The sequence below is a fragment of the Bufo gargarizans genome, chromosome 3, assembly GCF_014858855.1.
Source record: "Bufo gargarizans isolate SCDJY-AF-19 chromosome 3, ASM1485885v1, whole genome shotgun sequence".
NCBI classification, from domain to species: domain Eukaryota; kingdom Metazoa; phylum Chordata; class Amphibia; order Anura; family Bufonidae; genus Bufo; species Bufo gargarizans.
In genome coordinates, this window is record NC_058082.1 from 312,395,953 (window position 1) to 312,410,201 (window position 14,249).

The following is a 14,249-nucleotide window of genomic DNA, read 5'->3' on the forward strand; positions in this document are numbered from 1 at the left end:
GTATATGTAAAATGACACCCCAAAACACATTCCCCAACTTCTCCTGAGTACGGCGATACCAGATGTGTGACACTTTTTTGATGCCAAGGTGGGCAAAGGGGCACATATTCCAAAGTGCACCTTTCGGATTTCACCGGTCATTTTTTACAGATTTTGATTGCAAAGTTCTTCTCACACATATGGGCCCCTAAATTGCCAGGGCAGTATAACTACCCCACAAGTGACCCCATTTTGGAAAGAAGACACCCCAAGGTATTCTGTGAGGGGCATGGTGAGTTCCTAGAATTTTTTATTTTTTGTCGCAAGTTAGTGGAATATGAGACTTTGTAAGAAAAAAATAAAAATAAAAAATCATCATCATTTTCCGCTAACTTGTGACAAAAAATAAAAAGTTCTATGAACTCACTATGCCCATCAGCGAATACCTTAGGGTGTCTACTTTCCGAAATGGGGTTATTTGTGGGGTTTTTCTACTGTTTGGGCATTGTAGAACCTCAGGAATCATGACAGGTGCTCAGAAAATCAGAGCTGTTTCAAAAAGCGGAATTTCACATTTTTGTACCATAGTTTGTAAACGCTATAACTTTTACCCAAACCATTTTTTTTTTGCCCAAACATTTTTTTTTCATCAAAGACATGTAGAACAATAAATTTGGTGAAAAATTTATATATGGATGTCGTTTTTTTTGCAAAATTTTACAGCTGAAAGTGAAAAATTGTCATTTTTTTGCAAAAAAATCGTTACATTTTGATTAATAACAAAAAAAGTAGAACTGTCAGCAGCAATAAAATACCACCAAATGAAAGCTCCATTAGTGAGAAGAAAAGAAGGTAAAATTCATTTGGGTGGTAAGTTGCATGACCGAGCGATAAACGGTGAAAGTAGTGTAGTGCCGAAGTGTAAAGTGTTCTGGTCATGAAGGGGGTTTCAGCTAGCGGGGCTGAAGTGGTTAAGGGATGCAACACAGTTCTTTGTGGCTTTTTTTTTTTTTTTTTTTTTTTTACCTAAAGCCAGAAGTGGATCAAGCAAGAATGAGAAGTAGAAGTCTTTCCTTTGTTTCCCATTCTCTTCCAACCCACTTCTGGCTTCGGCTCAAAAACTGCCACAAAAAGCTGTGTCACAATGCCTTGAAGAGGTTGTGTGTGTGTGTATGTATATACATATACTAAATGGCATGGAAGGTCACACACCGTCACCCATCAACAATCTCTTGCCGCTCACGTTCCGATGCTCCATGGTTCCCCATCGGTCTTCGTGGTCTCCATTATCATACAGGAAAACTCACTCATTTAATCACTGGCTGCAGTGGTGATCCACCTTGGCCACTGATTCGCTGAATGGTCATTTCCTGTGCCATAAGAGGGACCAGGAAGTATGATTTGCAGCCACATGGATGCGGACAGCACGTGGATGATATCTGTGTGTTATCCGCATTTTTTTAAAGCCCCGTAGAAATTAATGGTTCTGTGTGTGATCCCAAAAAAATGTGGATTGGAAGCGGACCCAAAATACAGTCATGAGCATGAGGGGCTGGTGGTGGGCCAAAGCCAGAAGCAGACACTTCTTCTTGCCATTTTTGTAGTGCTCTTTAAATTGAAAGCTGCTCTGTGATTAGTTGCGGTGGGCAACAAGTACAGGATTTCTTTAGGACTGATAAATCTGCCCCATAGCTCCTTATAATGAGTGAGCAGTGGTCAGGGCAGAATGAGTCTGACATGTTCCCTGCTTCACAGTGCTTTCCTCTGGTATGTCCCCCAGTCATCTGTGACTTGTAGAATTACTCCATTGAGTTTGGAGAAAACGTACTGTATGTCTTCTGAGAGTCTGATTTCTTGCAGATCAAACTTAAATTGGCCGTGACACAGAACACATCTTGTTTATTAGGCTGTTCCTAACTGCCCTGGTAAAGGGGTTCTATACCATTTTCTTACAGCGGTGCTCACATTAGCGGTGCCCGCAGGCCAGTGACGTTACCGGACAGCGGGGAAACAGCGAGAAGGCCACGGCGCTACTGCAAGTGCCACTGCCTTGCCAAACAGCTGATCATAGGATAGATCGTTAGTAAGAAAATGGTGTGAACCCCTTTAACTGACATTAAATACAGCTCTTTCTGTGCATGTGGAGTGTGTATATATATATATATATATATATATATATATATATATATATATATATATATATATATATATATTTTTTTTTTTCTTACAGTAAACCAGATGAAAGGGTTTAATGTAAAAAACTGGCCTGTGCCTCACATGGATCTAGAGATCTCACCATTCATTGCTCTGCTGGATTTATTTCAATCTAGCAGCTTAGGGGGTGTGTTCTTTCTACTGCAGCTCTCTTCCTATCTCAGCTCAGGGGCACGTCCTTTCTGTTGCAGCGCTCTGCCTATCGGAGCTTAGGGAATGTGTCCTTTTTGCTGCAGTTATCTTCCTGCAGCTTTCACAGGTTCTAACCGTAGATAGGGCTGGTGGCAGTTGAAGGATGGACCGGAGCATGCCTGACCAAGTGGACAGATAAATAAGCAAAAGACCAAACAGCAGGTGGTGCTATACAGAAGGATTTAATTGAGCAACTTGGTGGTTATAGTAAAAACTGTTTACATGCAATTACAAAAGGATTCAGGTGCTGGTTTGAAAAATGCTGGATATTTTTCATGGGACAACCCATTTTTTTTTTTAATTTTTTTTAAAGATCTTTTTATTGAAATGAGAATCCACAAGTACATTCATGAACAAAGCACATCATGTACAAAAATAGCATCAGAGCACATTTATACAGGCAGTTTGTTAACGTTGGATTCCTCAAATCACAATTTTACAATTTAAGCTTCCCCCCACCCCATCCCCCTCATTTGTGACCCCATCCCGAACCCCCCTCCCAACTCCCCACCCCTGAACGCCAGTCCAGGACCACAGGACTAGAAGCGGTATCAGCACTGAGCCACTCCTCCTACCCCCCCCAAGAAAGTCTTCCCCAAGTGCCACGTTACACCTCCAGCTTCCCTAAACTATTTGCAAGTTGGGCCTTTAGATACCAGCCAGTCAGTTTAAACGGAGCTATAAGTTCTTGTATTTCAACATCGGATAACCGTTTCTCTACGAACTTCCTCCACTTTTTGATGAACCTTTCCACTAGGCGCTCCTTGTCCTGCTCCACCTCCAATCTCTCCAGGTAAAGAACCTTCTTCATTGTCCCAATGACCTCCTCCCACACCGGACCCTCCCTCTCTAGCCAGTGCCGCAAAAGAGACTTCTTTACCGACATCAATAGAAGGTGCACACCAGGCTTAGCAATCACCGATCCCAATTCCTCTTCCTGGTTCAAAGGTACATAGTGGAATATGCACTGTTGTGGCGTGGGGCCTACTATCTCTCCCCAAATGTCCTCTATCGAGTCAATGGCCTGCTTCCACAATGGCTGCACCATTGGACATTCCCAAATGGCATGTAGTAGTCCTGCCTTCGGGAGATTACACTTAGGGCACTCACGCAGATAATGAGCAGGGGCATCATGGTAGGATAAATTAAAAGCGTACGTTGCTCTATGCATCAGCCTCAGTTGCGTCTCCCTCCACTGCTCATTGTACATTGCTCGCCTAACCATTTCCATTCCCATCCTCATTTTTTTCGCTATATTTAGGTCAGATAACTCCCTTTCCCAAGCTTTGTATGCCCCTTTCACCAAGCCTATTGTCTGAATGCTGTGCAGACGCCTTTGTAATTCAGAGAGGGGTACATGGGAACCATCACTACCTAGCAATGCCGCAAACCATGCCAGCCTCTCCGATTCCCCGACCGAGAGCGCCTGAGCCCTACAATAACTTCTAATTTGCTGGTAAGGAAGGTAGTGGGCTTCCTGGAAGCCAAACTGCGTTTTCACCTGATCCCAAGGTAGCCAGTGAAGGCCGGGAGTCTGTAACAAGTCCTGAAGCCGCATGATGTTCTTTTCCCTCCATGACTGGAACATAGTGTTCTCTCTACCCTGGGGGAACGCCGGCAAAGACCACAGTGGAAGCCTGGGCGACAAGTAGCAAGGAAGGCCATAAATCTTCCTAATCGCCTTCCACGCCATTATGGTATCTTTCAATAGAATGGACTGTCTTATTGACACCGGAATATCTTTCAGTCTGGAGTGAAGCAAAGCCTCAAGATCCTCACCCTCAGCTAGTTCCCTTTCGAAGGCTATCGCCGAATAGTGACCCGTGCCCCACACCCAGTCTCGCACATGTCTGAATAGCGACGCTAGGTTGTAGTGACGAATATTCGGTAGCTGCAGCCCCCCCTCGTCTTTCAGCATCGTTAATTTGGCATAGGCGATGCGCGGCCTCTTGGTTTTCCAGAGGAAGCGGTTGAACGCTCTTTGCATCCTAACAACATCCGTATGTTTAAGCAGCAGTGGAATCGTCTGGAGCGGGTAGAGTAGCTTCGGGAAGCTTACCATTTTAATTAAATGGGCCCTCCCACACACCGACAATGGCAGATCCTGCCATCTCTCCAGTTCATTTTCTATTTTGAGGAAGAGAGGGGGGTAATTCAGAGCGTATATTGATGCAGGGGTACGCCCAATTTTAATTCCCAAGTAGGTCAAGTAATCTTTCCGAATTTCCACCCTATTTTGTAAATCGTTGGCTACGGGGGATCTGTGGTCCAGGAACAGTAGCTGGCTTTTTGTCGCATTGACCCTATAGCCTGTAGCACCACCATAAAGATTTAAAGCCTCTAACGTCTTCTCTAATTGACGCTCCGGATCTCTAAGATATAACAAGATGTCATCTGCAAAGCAGCTGACCTTCAGCTCCTTGGACCCTATTCTAATGCCGTCAAAGGTGTCAGATTTAATCAGCCATCTCACCAGGGGTTCCATTGCCAGGTTGAAGAGCAACGGGGACAAGGGGCAGCCCTGCCGCGTGCCCTTTTCCAGAGTGATCGGCTTGGATAAAAAGCCTGGCACACTCACTCGTGCCTGGGGGTTATCATAGAGCGCCCTCAGGAAATTTCTGAAGCGACCTGTGATGTTAACCCTGTCCAGCACCATATCTAACCATTGCCAATTGACATTGTCAAATGCCTTCTCGGCATCCACTGCCAACAACGCTGGAGAAGGACCGCTTTTAGACTCTTTATATCCGCTCAGGGCTGCCAACACCTTGCGTATATTAGTCACCGCAGATCTCCCTTTCATGAATCCTACCTGATGCGAACCAATTAAACTAGGCACACAATCAGCCAATCTATTGGCCAAGATTTTCGACAGGATCTTCACGTCCTGGTTTATCAGGGAGATCGGCCTGTATGCGCTGGGCTGCATCAAATCCCTTCCCGGCTTAGGGAGGATCTTTATGTAAGCCGTCTTACCTGAGTCAGGAAGATTTCCCCCAGCCATAATGCTATTGAATATACCACTCAACGTCGGGGATAGTTCTGGGATCAAGGCCTTATAGAATTCCGCAGGGAATCCATCCGGGCCCGGGGCTTTGCCATTCGACAGGGATTTGATTGTCGACCCTAGTTCCTCGTCACTGACGTCTCGGCTCAACGATTCCAGTTTTTCGGTGGACAGGCGTGGCAGGTCTACCATGTCTAAGAGGTTCCTAGCTTCCTGGGGCCTGGGGGGATCACTCGCATACAGCGCTTGGAAGTAGTCGCCCAATACTCCCACAATATCTTTCGGCTGGGAGCACAACTTTCCCAATTTATCTTTAAGGGGATGCAGGGTTGTCTGTTTCACGTATGGACGAGTTAAATTCGCAAGCAGCCGCCCCGCCTTATTGCCCACCCGAAAGAACTTAGCCTTCTGATAATCCCCAAACCACTTTTCCTGCCTTTCCTGACAGTAGTCAAAACTGTGCTTGGCTGTAACCCATAGGACTTTATTGGGGGTTGTGGGATTTTGTAGGAATTCAGTGTATGTCTCCCGCACCTTCTGGGTGGCTTCCTCAAATTTTCTCCTTGCTTCTCTCTTTTTCCCTATCGAATAGGACATTATTCGGCCCCTGAGTACCGCTTTGGCCGCATCCCAGAATAGATTCTGGTTCGACGCCTGATCCGCGTTGTCCTGCGAGTATTCCCACCACCACCCTTTTAGCTTATCTGTAAAATCCCTATCCTTGGTTAAGTGCAGGGGCATTCTCCATATAAAATCCTGACCTCTGGGAACTGTGTCCACTATTTCCATAACCACTGGGGCATGGTCCGAGATTAATAAGTCAGAGATTTCCACCAATTTAACTCTGGACAGCATCCTCTGAGATGCCAAGAAATAGTCAATCCGGGACCATGACCCCTGGGCATGGGAATAATGGGTATATTCGCGATCCACTGGATGACGGTAACGCCAGGCATCATACAGGCCCGTTTTCTGTATCAGAGGGAGTAACGTCTGGGCCCTATACTGCCGAGTATTATTTTCGGAGGTACCACGTTTCCTGTCCTCCTGTTCGTTATGCACTCTATTAAAGTCTCCTGCCACTAATAGCATCTGTGAGTCCTCTCCTAAGATATCTTGTTCCAAGGACTTGTAAAAGTCCATCTGGGAGGTGTTGGGTGCATAGACATTGTGCAGGACTATCTGCCCCACTGGAGAATCTAAGCTCACTCGCATCCATCGACCCTGCTTGTCAGTAGATACCGAGGAAATCTCGTAGCGTAGGCGTCTATGGAACAGAATCATGATGCCTGACTTCCTGCCCATCGAGGATGAACCTACCACTTGTCCCACCCACAACTTTTGCATCCTACAAAAATCTGCCTCTTCCAGATGAGTCTCCTGCAGGAACGCCACATCTATTTTGAGCTTTTTAAGGTGGCGTAGCACAGCCATACGTTTGGCAGGGGACCTTAGGCCCTTAACATTCCACGTGGCCACTCTCATTGATTCATTGATGATACTCTGTGCTTACGCTCTCTGCAGGAGAATCCGCCTGGAACCAGCTAAACCGACATTTCACATATTGGCACTTAGGTAGCAACAATCCTAACCCCTCTAGATCAGCGTTCACCCCCCCCCCCCCTCCCCCCTCCCTCCCAGCCATGCCCCTCTACCCAACCCCACAACATTAACAAATCACTTATGGACTTCGCTTTTTTCGCGCATCCTACTGTGTAGCCGTTGTCGCTACCTATGCTAAACAGATTCATTAACTACCTCTAACTCTACTCCGCCTGCCAGCCCTTAGTGTATGGCTTAAACATAGATTTCAACACATCAACATGAATGAACCAATAAGTAAGTCCAGTGTTATCTCACGTGACCCTCCAGGGCGACCTCAACAGATGCTGTCAGACCTCACGGATGTCCTTTTCAGTTAGGGTCCGGATCTTGACGATCCAAGTCTGCAGGTCTAGGCAACGATCTCCCCGATCTCTGGCTGCCTCCTCTCCCCCTGACCGAGGAAATGGACCGTTGGGATGACGTCGGTATGATATCTGAGAACACGGGATCCGACTCCAATACCTCCATTGCTTCCCCCGGTGAAAAGAAAGTATCCACCGTCCCGTCTTGGCGAAAGATCCTCAGGGTTGCAGGGTACAGCAAGGCAAACTTGACCTTGTTTCTAGCTAGAGCCGAACATACTTGCGAAAACTCCCTCCTGCGTTTCGCCACCTCTGCAGAGTAGTCGCTGAACAAGAGTATCTTGCTGCCCCTAATCGTTAAGGGCCGCACATTGCGACGGAACTTCGTCAGGATAGCGTCCTTGGCGGCATAGTTCAGATACCTAACTATAGCAGCTCTCGGTCTTGCATTGTTGGATCGCGACCCCGCAGGTAGCGGTGGTCCCAGGCGGTGTGCTCTCTCCACCGTACAAGTGCCCCGCAGCCCCAGGGCTTGCGGGATTTCCACCTCGCAAATATCCGCCAGCTGGTTCGAAGGGATCGATTCTGGAAGGCCAATGATTCGCAGGTTATTCCTCCTAGATCTATTCTCCAGATCGTCCATTTTTTCTTTCAGATACTGATTGTCACGCAGGAGGTCTCTGATATTGCTCTGAGCTTTTTCCAGCTCTTCTTCCACTATCACCACCCGCTGCTCCACATCAGCGATCTGAGTGGTATGCTGAGCCACCTCAGACTGTAGTTGTTGCAGGGCCGACGAGACCGTGGCTTCCAGGGAGGCCTTGATATCCGGCGCCAGGAGTTTAGCCACTTCTATGGCCATGGACTTGCAGGAGGCTGTCAGCTCTTCTGCCGTGGTAAGCTCGTATTCCCCTTCTTCTCCCTCCGAGCCTGATGCCTCCGCACTTTTCTGCGTCAGTTGCGATGCTGAGCGGGTAAGCCTGTGTCTCTTCTCAGCCACCGGCGCCATCTTGCCCCTCACCTTCAGGTCGTCGCCCGGAGGAAGTGTTGCCCGTACTTCTTTCTGCGAACCGCCCCTGACAATGAACTTCTCCATCGATGCCCCCGACACTGTTAGGGGGTTCTGAGGGTACCTTTCGGTCCCGGTATGCGGCGGTTCACCCGTTAATCAGGCCGGCCGAACGGAGAGCAGCTTACTCGCGTCTCTCCATGCGCGCGCCGGAACCGGAAGTCCGGGACAACCCATTTTAAATGGAGCATACTATCTTGGCAGAGCTGTTTGCTCAGAAACTATAGACAGGCAAAGGGAGAGTGTTGTGAGCATGGTATGTGACTTGTGCAAAGATTCTTCAGTGGGTCCATGATCCGCAGGATGCAGCCATAGACAGGACATGTGTCCAGACCCAGAAGCCTTTCATAAGTTCTTTAACTGTTAGTGAACAATACATCAGGTTTATGTCAAGTATTTCCAGTGTTGGCCCTTCTTTTTCAGGACTTCCGCCCTAGATGCCGGATATCCGCTTCTGAGCCAAACCCTAATGCCTATCCATTCTTGCTTAAAGGGGTGATTAAAGGGGTTTAACCGTGCCAAACTGTGAATAAAGGGGTTCTGCCCTATGTTTGTCCTCTGGATAGATCATCAGTATCTGATCGGTGGGGGTCTGACACCCAGGACCCCCGCCGATCAGCTGTTTGAGAAGGTAGCAGCGCTCCAGCAGGGCCGCGGCCTTCTTGCTGTTTACCGCCGGCCCAGTGACGTCACGACTGGCATCAACTTGCCTAAGCTCCATTCAAGTGAACAGAGCTTAGCCCCGCCCAGGCAAGTTGATTCTAGTAGTGACGTCACTGGGCCTGCAGTAAACAGTGAAAAGGCTGCGGTGCTCCTGGAGCGCCGCTGCCTTCTCAACCAGCTGATCGGCGGGGATCCCGGGGGTCTGACCCCCTCCGATCATATGCTGATGATCTATCCAGAGGATATATCATCAGTTTAAACAAAGTGCAGAACCCCTTTAATCACTGTTTGGCATTTATCATAATTTCTGTGTTTTTGTTACATCGTGTCTTACACTCCAGTCACATTCAGAGTCGATGTAACGGCACAATGGTGTCTGCAGCTGGGGATGTGACCGGAGCATAAGACGTGACTTAACAGCCTGCAGCTCTGGATGGGACTGAAGTCATGACCGCCTTTTTATTTTTTGGGTGTTATTTTTTTTATTTTTCTATACGTACGCTCTGAGGAGCGCACGGCATTATACTGATTTTATAATGCTATGTGCCTCTGCATGACCTTCCTTCTACAGAATCATAGTGACAGCTTTGTCAGTATGATCCTGTAGAAATAAGGTCAGGCAGAGAGGCACCAAATTATAAATCTGTGTAATGCCCTGCATTCCTGTAAGACGACCAGTGTCCAGAGTGTGATTTCCGGATTGCACATGCTCTTCTGAAAGAGCCCTAAGGAGCATGGTTTTTTATTAATGTGACCACAGCAGGAACCTTGTAGTCCTGACAGCCTCTTCATAGGGGTCCATGTACAGGTGAAACTCGAAAGTTTGGAATATCGTGCAAAAGTCTTTATTTCAGTAATGCAAATAAAAAAGGAATTGCATTAATGCAGCTTAAAATAAAAATTTTGTGAAAAGGTTCAATATTCTAGGCCAGTGATGGTGAACCTCTTAGAGGCCGAGTGCCCAAACTGCAAACCAAAACCCACTTATTTATCGCAAAATGCCAACACAGCAATTTAACCTGAACACCAATATCATATATCTTCCATGTACTTTATCATTTAGCTATAATAACCCTTTCTACATTCAATGTGCTGCCTGTGCTGTTCATAGCATGTCCTGCATGATGAATGGCAGGAAAAGTCTAAGGCATATTGGTACACCATAGACTTTCTCCAGGGTGCGGGTGCCCACAGAGAGGGCTCTGAGTGCCGCCTCTGGCACCCGTGCCATAGGTTTGCCATCACTGTTCTAGGCTCAAAGTGTCACACTCTAGTCAGCTAATTAATCCATACCACCTGAGCAAAGGGTACCTAAAAATTGTGACTTTGGGGTTTCATAAGCTGTAAGCCATAATCATTCAAATTTCATATTTTAGTTTCACCTTTTAAGTTGCATTACTGAAATATACTTTGCACAATATTCAAATTTTTCGAGTTTCACCTGTATGTTTCTTTGCTGGACTTAGCAGGATGTAAAAGCATAAATGGGGACAATATGCCAGGGAGAGGGCTTGTTTCAGCAGAATATTTCCAACAAGTTGGCCACACTTAGTTTGTACACAAAACGGCATGCAACAGAAGTCCTCCCCCTCCTCCCCACAATCCCTGACTCACATGAAGTAGCATTAGGAGGAAGATGGGAGTAAACATGGACACTTCCCAGACTTTTGTTTTTTCATCTATGAATTGGACATAGAACGCAACATGTGGAAGTAGAAATTGGTTATTATGCTAAGTTTTGTTGGTATTTTTTTGTTTCTGCTTAGACTTTAGCTCCCTTTTAATTCATGGCAATGTCCCTAGGCAAGACTGAGTGAGCCCACTCCCTTGGATGAGAAGCAACAAATGAATGGTCTCGGGATGCTTTACTGTTGGCATAACACAGGAGTCATGGTAGCGTTCACTTGTTCTTCTCCAGACAATATTTTTTTTCAGATGTCCCATACAGTGTGACGGGGGCTTCATCAGAAAAAATAACTGTACCCCTGTCCTCTGCAGTCTAATCCCTGTACTTCCTACAGGATGTTTTGCTTAGAGGGAAGTGGCTTCTTTGCTGCACTTCCTGACACTAGGGGACCATCCTCCAAAAGCCTTTGCCTCATTGTGTGCAGATGCACGGACACCCGCCTGCTGCCATTTCTGAGCAACCACTGCACTGGCGGTGACCCGATCCCATAGCTGAAATCTCTTTAGGAGACAATTCTGGTACTTGCTAGACTTTTTTGAGTGTATTGACTGAAGCCTTCTTCACAGCAGTTGAACTGCTTTCCTTGCAGTTCTTCATGATCCGATAAATGGTTGATTTGGGTGCCGTCTTACAAGCAGCAATGGTCTTGCCTGTGAAGCTCTTTTGATGCAATTTATTGATGACTGCATGTGTTTCCTTGGAGGGAAACATGTTTAATGGAAGAAGACAATGATTTAAAGCAGCTTCCCTCCTTTTTAAAAATCAACCTGTCTGCTTTTCTTATTCAAACTGCATGACTGTGATATCAGCTGCATTGTACTCATTAACACTTTCTCCTGAGCTAACGAGAAGATCACTGAAATATTAGCAGGGCAGAAATGCAGTGGAGTTTTTCTTCTGATTAAGTTAATTTTCATGGCAAGAAATGTGTTTGCAATTATTTGCAATTCATCTGATCACTCTTCATAACAATCTAGAGTTAATGCTTCTTCAAACAGCTGAACATCCTATATTGAGTACAGGCCATCAATATGAAAATCATGGCAACCCCCTTTAATGCTTCATACTAAGAAGGTATGTTCAGATATCTGACGTGTCAGAAGATGTCATCAGTGGGTGACTATGCCCTGCAGTGAATGGGAGATAAAGACTGCACCTTGCTATCGCACAATATTTTCTAGGGTACAGTCACAAGGGGCAGATTTTCCACATGCAACAAAGTGCCCATGTGTTACTGCAGACTTACCACTGAATTGGGCCCTGGTGGGAACAGGGACCAATGTGAGTGATGACAGTCTCTGTACAGCATGGCTGAATATAGGTGGTGTGGGAGTACAGTAAGAAGATTGGTCATAAATACTTTATTGGATGAGGTATTGACTGATAATAGAACATGTAGGCCTGAAGAATATTTAGACATGGGTGTTCTCATTTTACCTTTTGCTGTGTTTCAAATGCTTACTTGTTAAAGGGGCTGTCCAGGATTAGAGAAAATCTGGCTGCTTTTTTCCAAAAAAACACCACCACACCTGCAGCTCTGCCTCGATGACTCCAGTGGAGCCGAGGTGCAATACTAGACCCAACCCAAGGACAGGTGGTGGTGCTGTTTTTGGAAGTAAGGAGCTATGGTTTTTCTAATCCCGGACAGCACCTTTTAAAGGAAAGGCTAACCATTTTCGGTGTTCTTTCAGGTTGGAACAAGATGTAAAGAAATTAAAAGCAGACCTGCAGGGCAGCAGACAAATTGAACAGGATCTCCGCAGTCAGATCAATGTACTAACAAGCACGGAGCGGGGAATTCGAAATGAAATAGGGCAGCTCAGGCAGGAAAATGAGCTGCTGCAAAACAAGTGAGTGTTGTCACCAGGAAAATACCCAGCTAACAGGATTGTTCTATTCTCCATTCCAATGAAATGTCTCCTGTCGTCACTCAGATTACATAATGCTGTTCAGATGAAGCAGAAGGACAAGCAGACGATCAGTCAGCTGGAGAAGAAGCTAAAAGCAGAGCAAGAAGCTCGAGCATTTGTAGAGAAGCAGCTCATGGAGGAGAAGAAGAGGAAGAAATTAGAAGAAGCCACAGCGGCAAGAGCAGTCGCGTTTGCAGCAGCTAACAGGTATGTGTGTAAAATCTAACTGGGGTGATGGATCTCATACTTTTCTCAATACTGACCTTGTCCTTTTTTTTTCCTTTTGGAACAGAGGTGAATGTACAGAAACATTAAGAAGTCGAATTCGAGATCTTGAGGGTGAATGTAAAAAGTTATCAATAGACATGAAACTAAAAGAAGACCAGATAAGGGAAATGGAGTTAAAAGTTCAGGTATGGTGTCTCCTGGTGCTTCGGGTAGAGAAAAAGCTAGTGGTAAATTTGTCTTTGCTGGTTCTGGTTGATGAAATGAGCTGAGGATCAAAAAGGGATGTTATAACTCAGACATAGACCAGTAAGAAGATTACCTTCACTACAGTTTACATTATGTACCTTTTACATTATGTACCTTTCTAACAGGTCAGAGTCTAATATTTTTGTGGGAGTGCTTCTTTAACCCCTTCCCGACCAGCACCGTAATAGTACGGCGCAGCGGAATGTGACTTGCCGCCCAGCGCCGTACTATTACGGCCTGCTGATTGGGCGTGTGCAGGAGCTGCGCCCGCCCGATCAGCTGCAGGGTACCGGCTGTTCCCGCTAGCTAGACCCCTGCTGTATGCGCCCTTCTGGCCGCAACATAGAAGGGGTTTGCTGCGGGTGAGGAAGCCCATCGGGTCCCCTCGCTGCTGTGGCGGGGACCAGGTGGGTGAGAAGGCAGCCCGATTCCGTACAGAGGCTGCCCAATGCCTTGCACGGCATCAGGACCTGCCTTCTACGGGTGCCCAGGAGATCCAGCCTCAGGCTGGGTCTCCTAAGCAACCTGTTAGTGTATTACTCTGTGTAATACACTACAGGCAATGCATTACAATTCAGATGTATTGTAATGCATTGCAGAGGGGGATCAGACCCCCAAAAGTTAGTTAGAAATAAAGTAAAAAACTGTTTTTAATTAAAATTAAAAAAATGCCCCTTTTCCCCTGATTTTATAATTAAAAAAATTTAAACGCACATTGGGTATCACCGCTTCCGTAACGGCCGGCTATATATATATATATATATATATATATATATATATATATATATATATATATATATATATATATATATATATATATATATATATATATATCACATGATCCACCCCGTCCGATAAACACCATTAAAAAAAATAAAAACTGTGTCAATAAAAGCCATTTGTCACATCACAAAAAGTGCAACACCAAGCGATCAAAAAGGCATATGTCCCACAAAATGATACTAAAATTTTGCCTCATCCCGCAAAAAATGAGCCCCTAATAAGAAAATTGCTCAAAAAAATTAAATAAAAAATAAACTATAGAGGACAGAACATGAGGCACTAAAACATCATTATTTTTTGTTTCAATTATGCTATTATGTTTAAGTATAAAAATATCACATGACCTAAACCCTCAGGTGAACAC

General features: G+C 45.7%; 1 protein-coding gene across 1 annotated transcript in view; it reads left to right on the top strand.

Moving 5' to 3' along the window:
* MACO1 (macoilin 1) overlaps positions 1–14,249 on the top strand; it is a 75,670-nt gene that overhangs the window by 54,109 nt on the left and 7,312 nt on the right. The window contains exons 7-9 of the mRNA XM_044287026.1: positions 12,410–12,568; positions 12,653–12,835; positions 12,921–13,041. Coding sequence (XP_044142961.1) covers positions 12,410–12,568; positions 12,653–12,835; positions 12,921–13,041 — 463 coding nt within the window. The remainder of the gene's footprint in view (positions 1–12,409; positions 12,569–12,652; positions 12,836–12,920; positions 13,042–14,249) is intronic.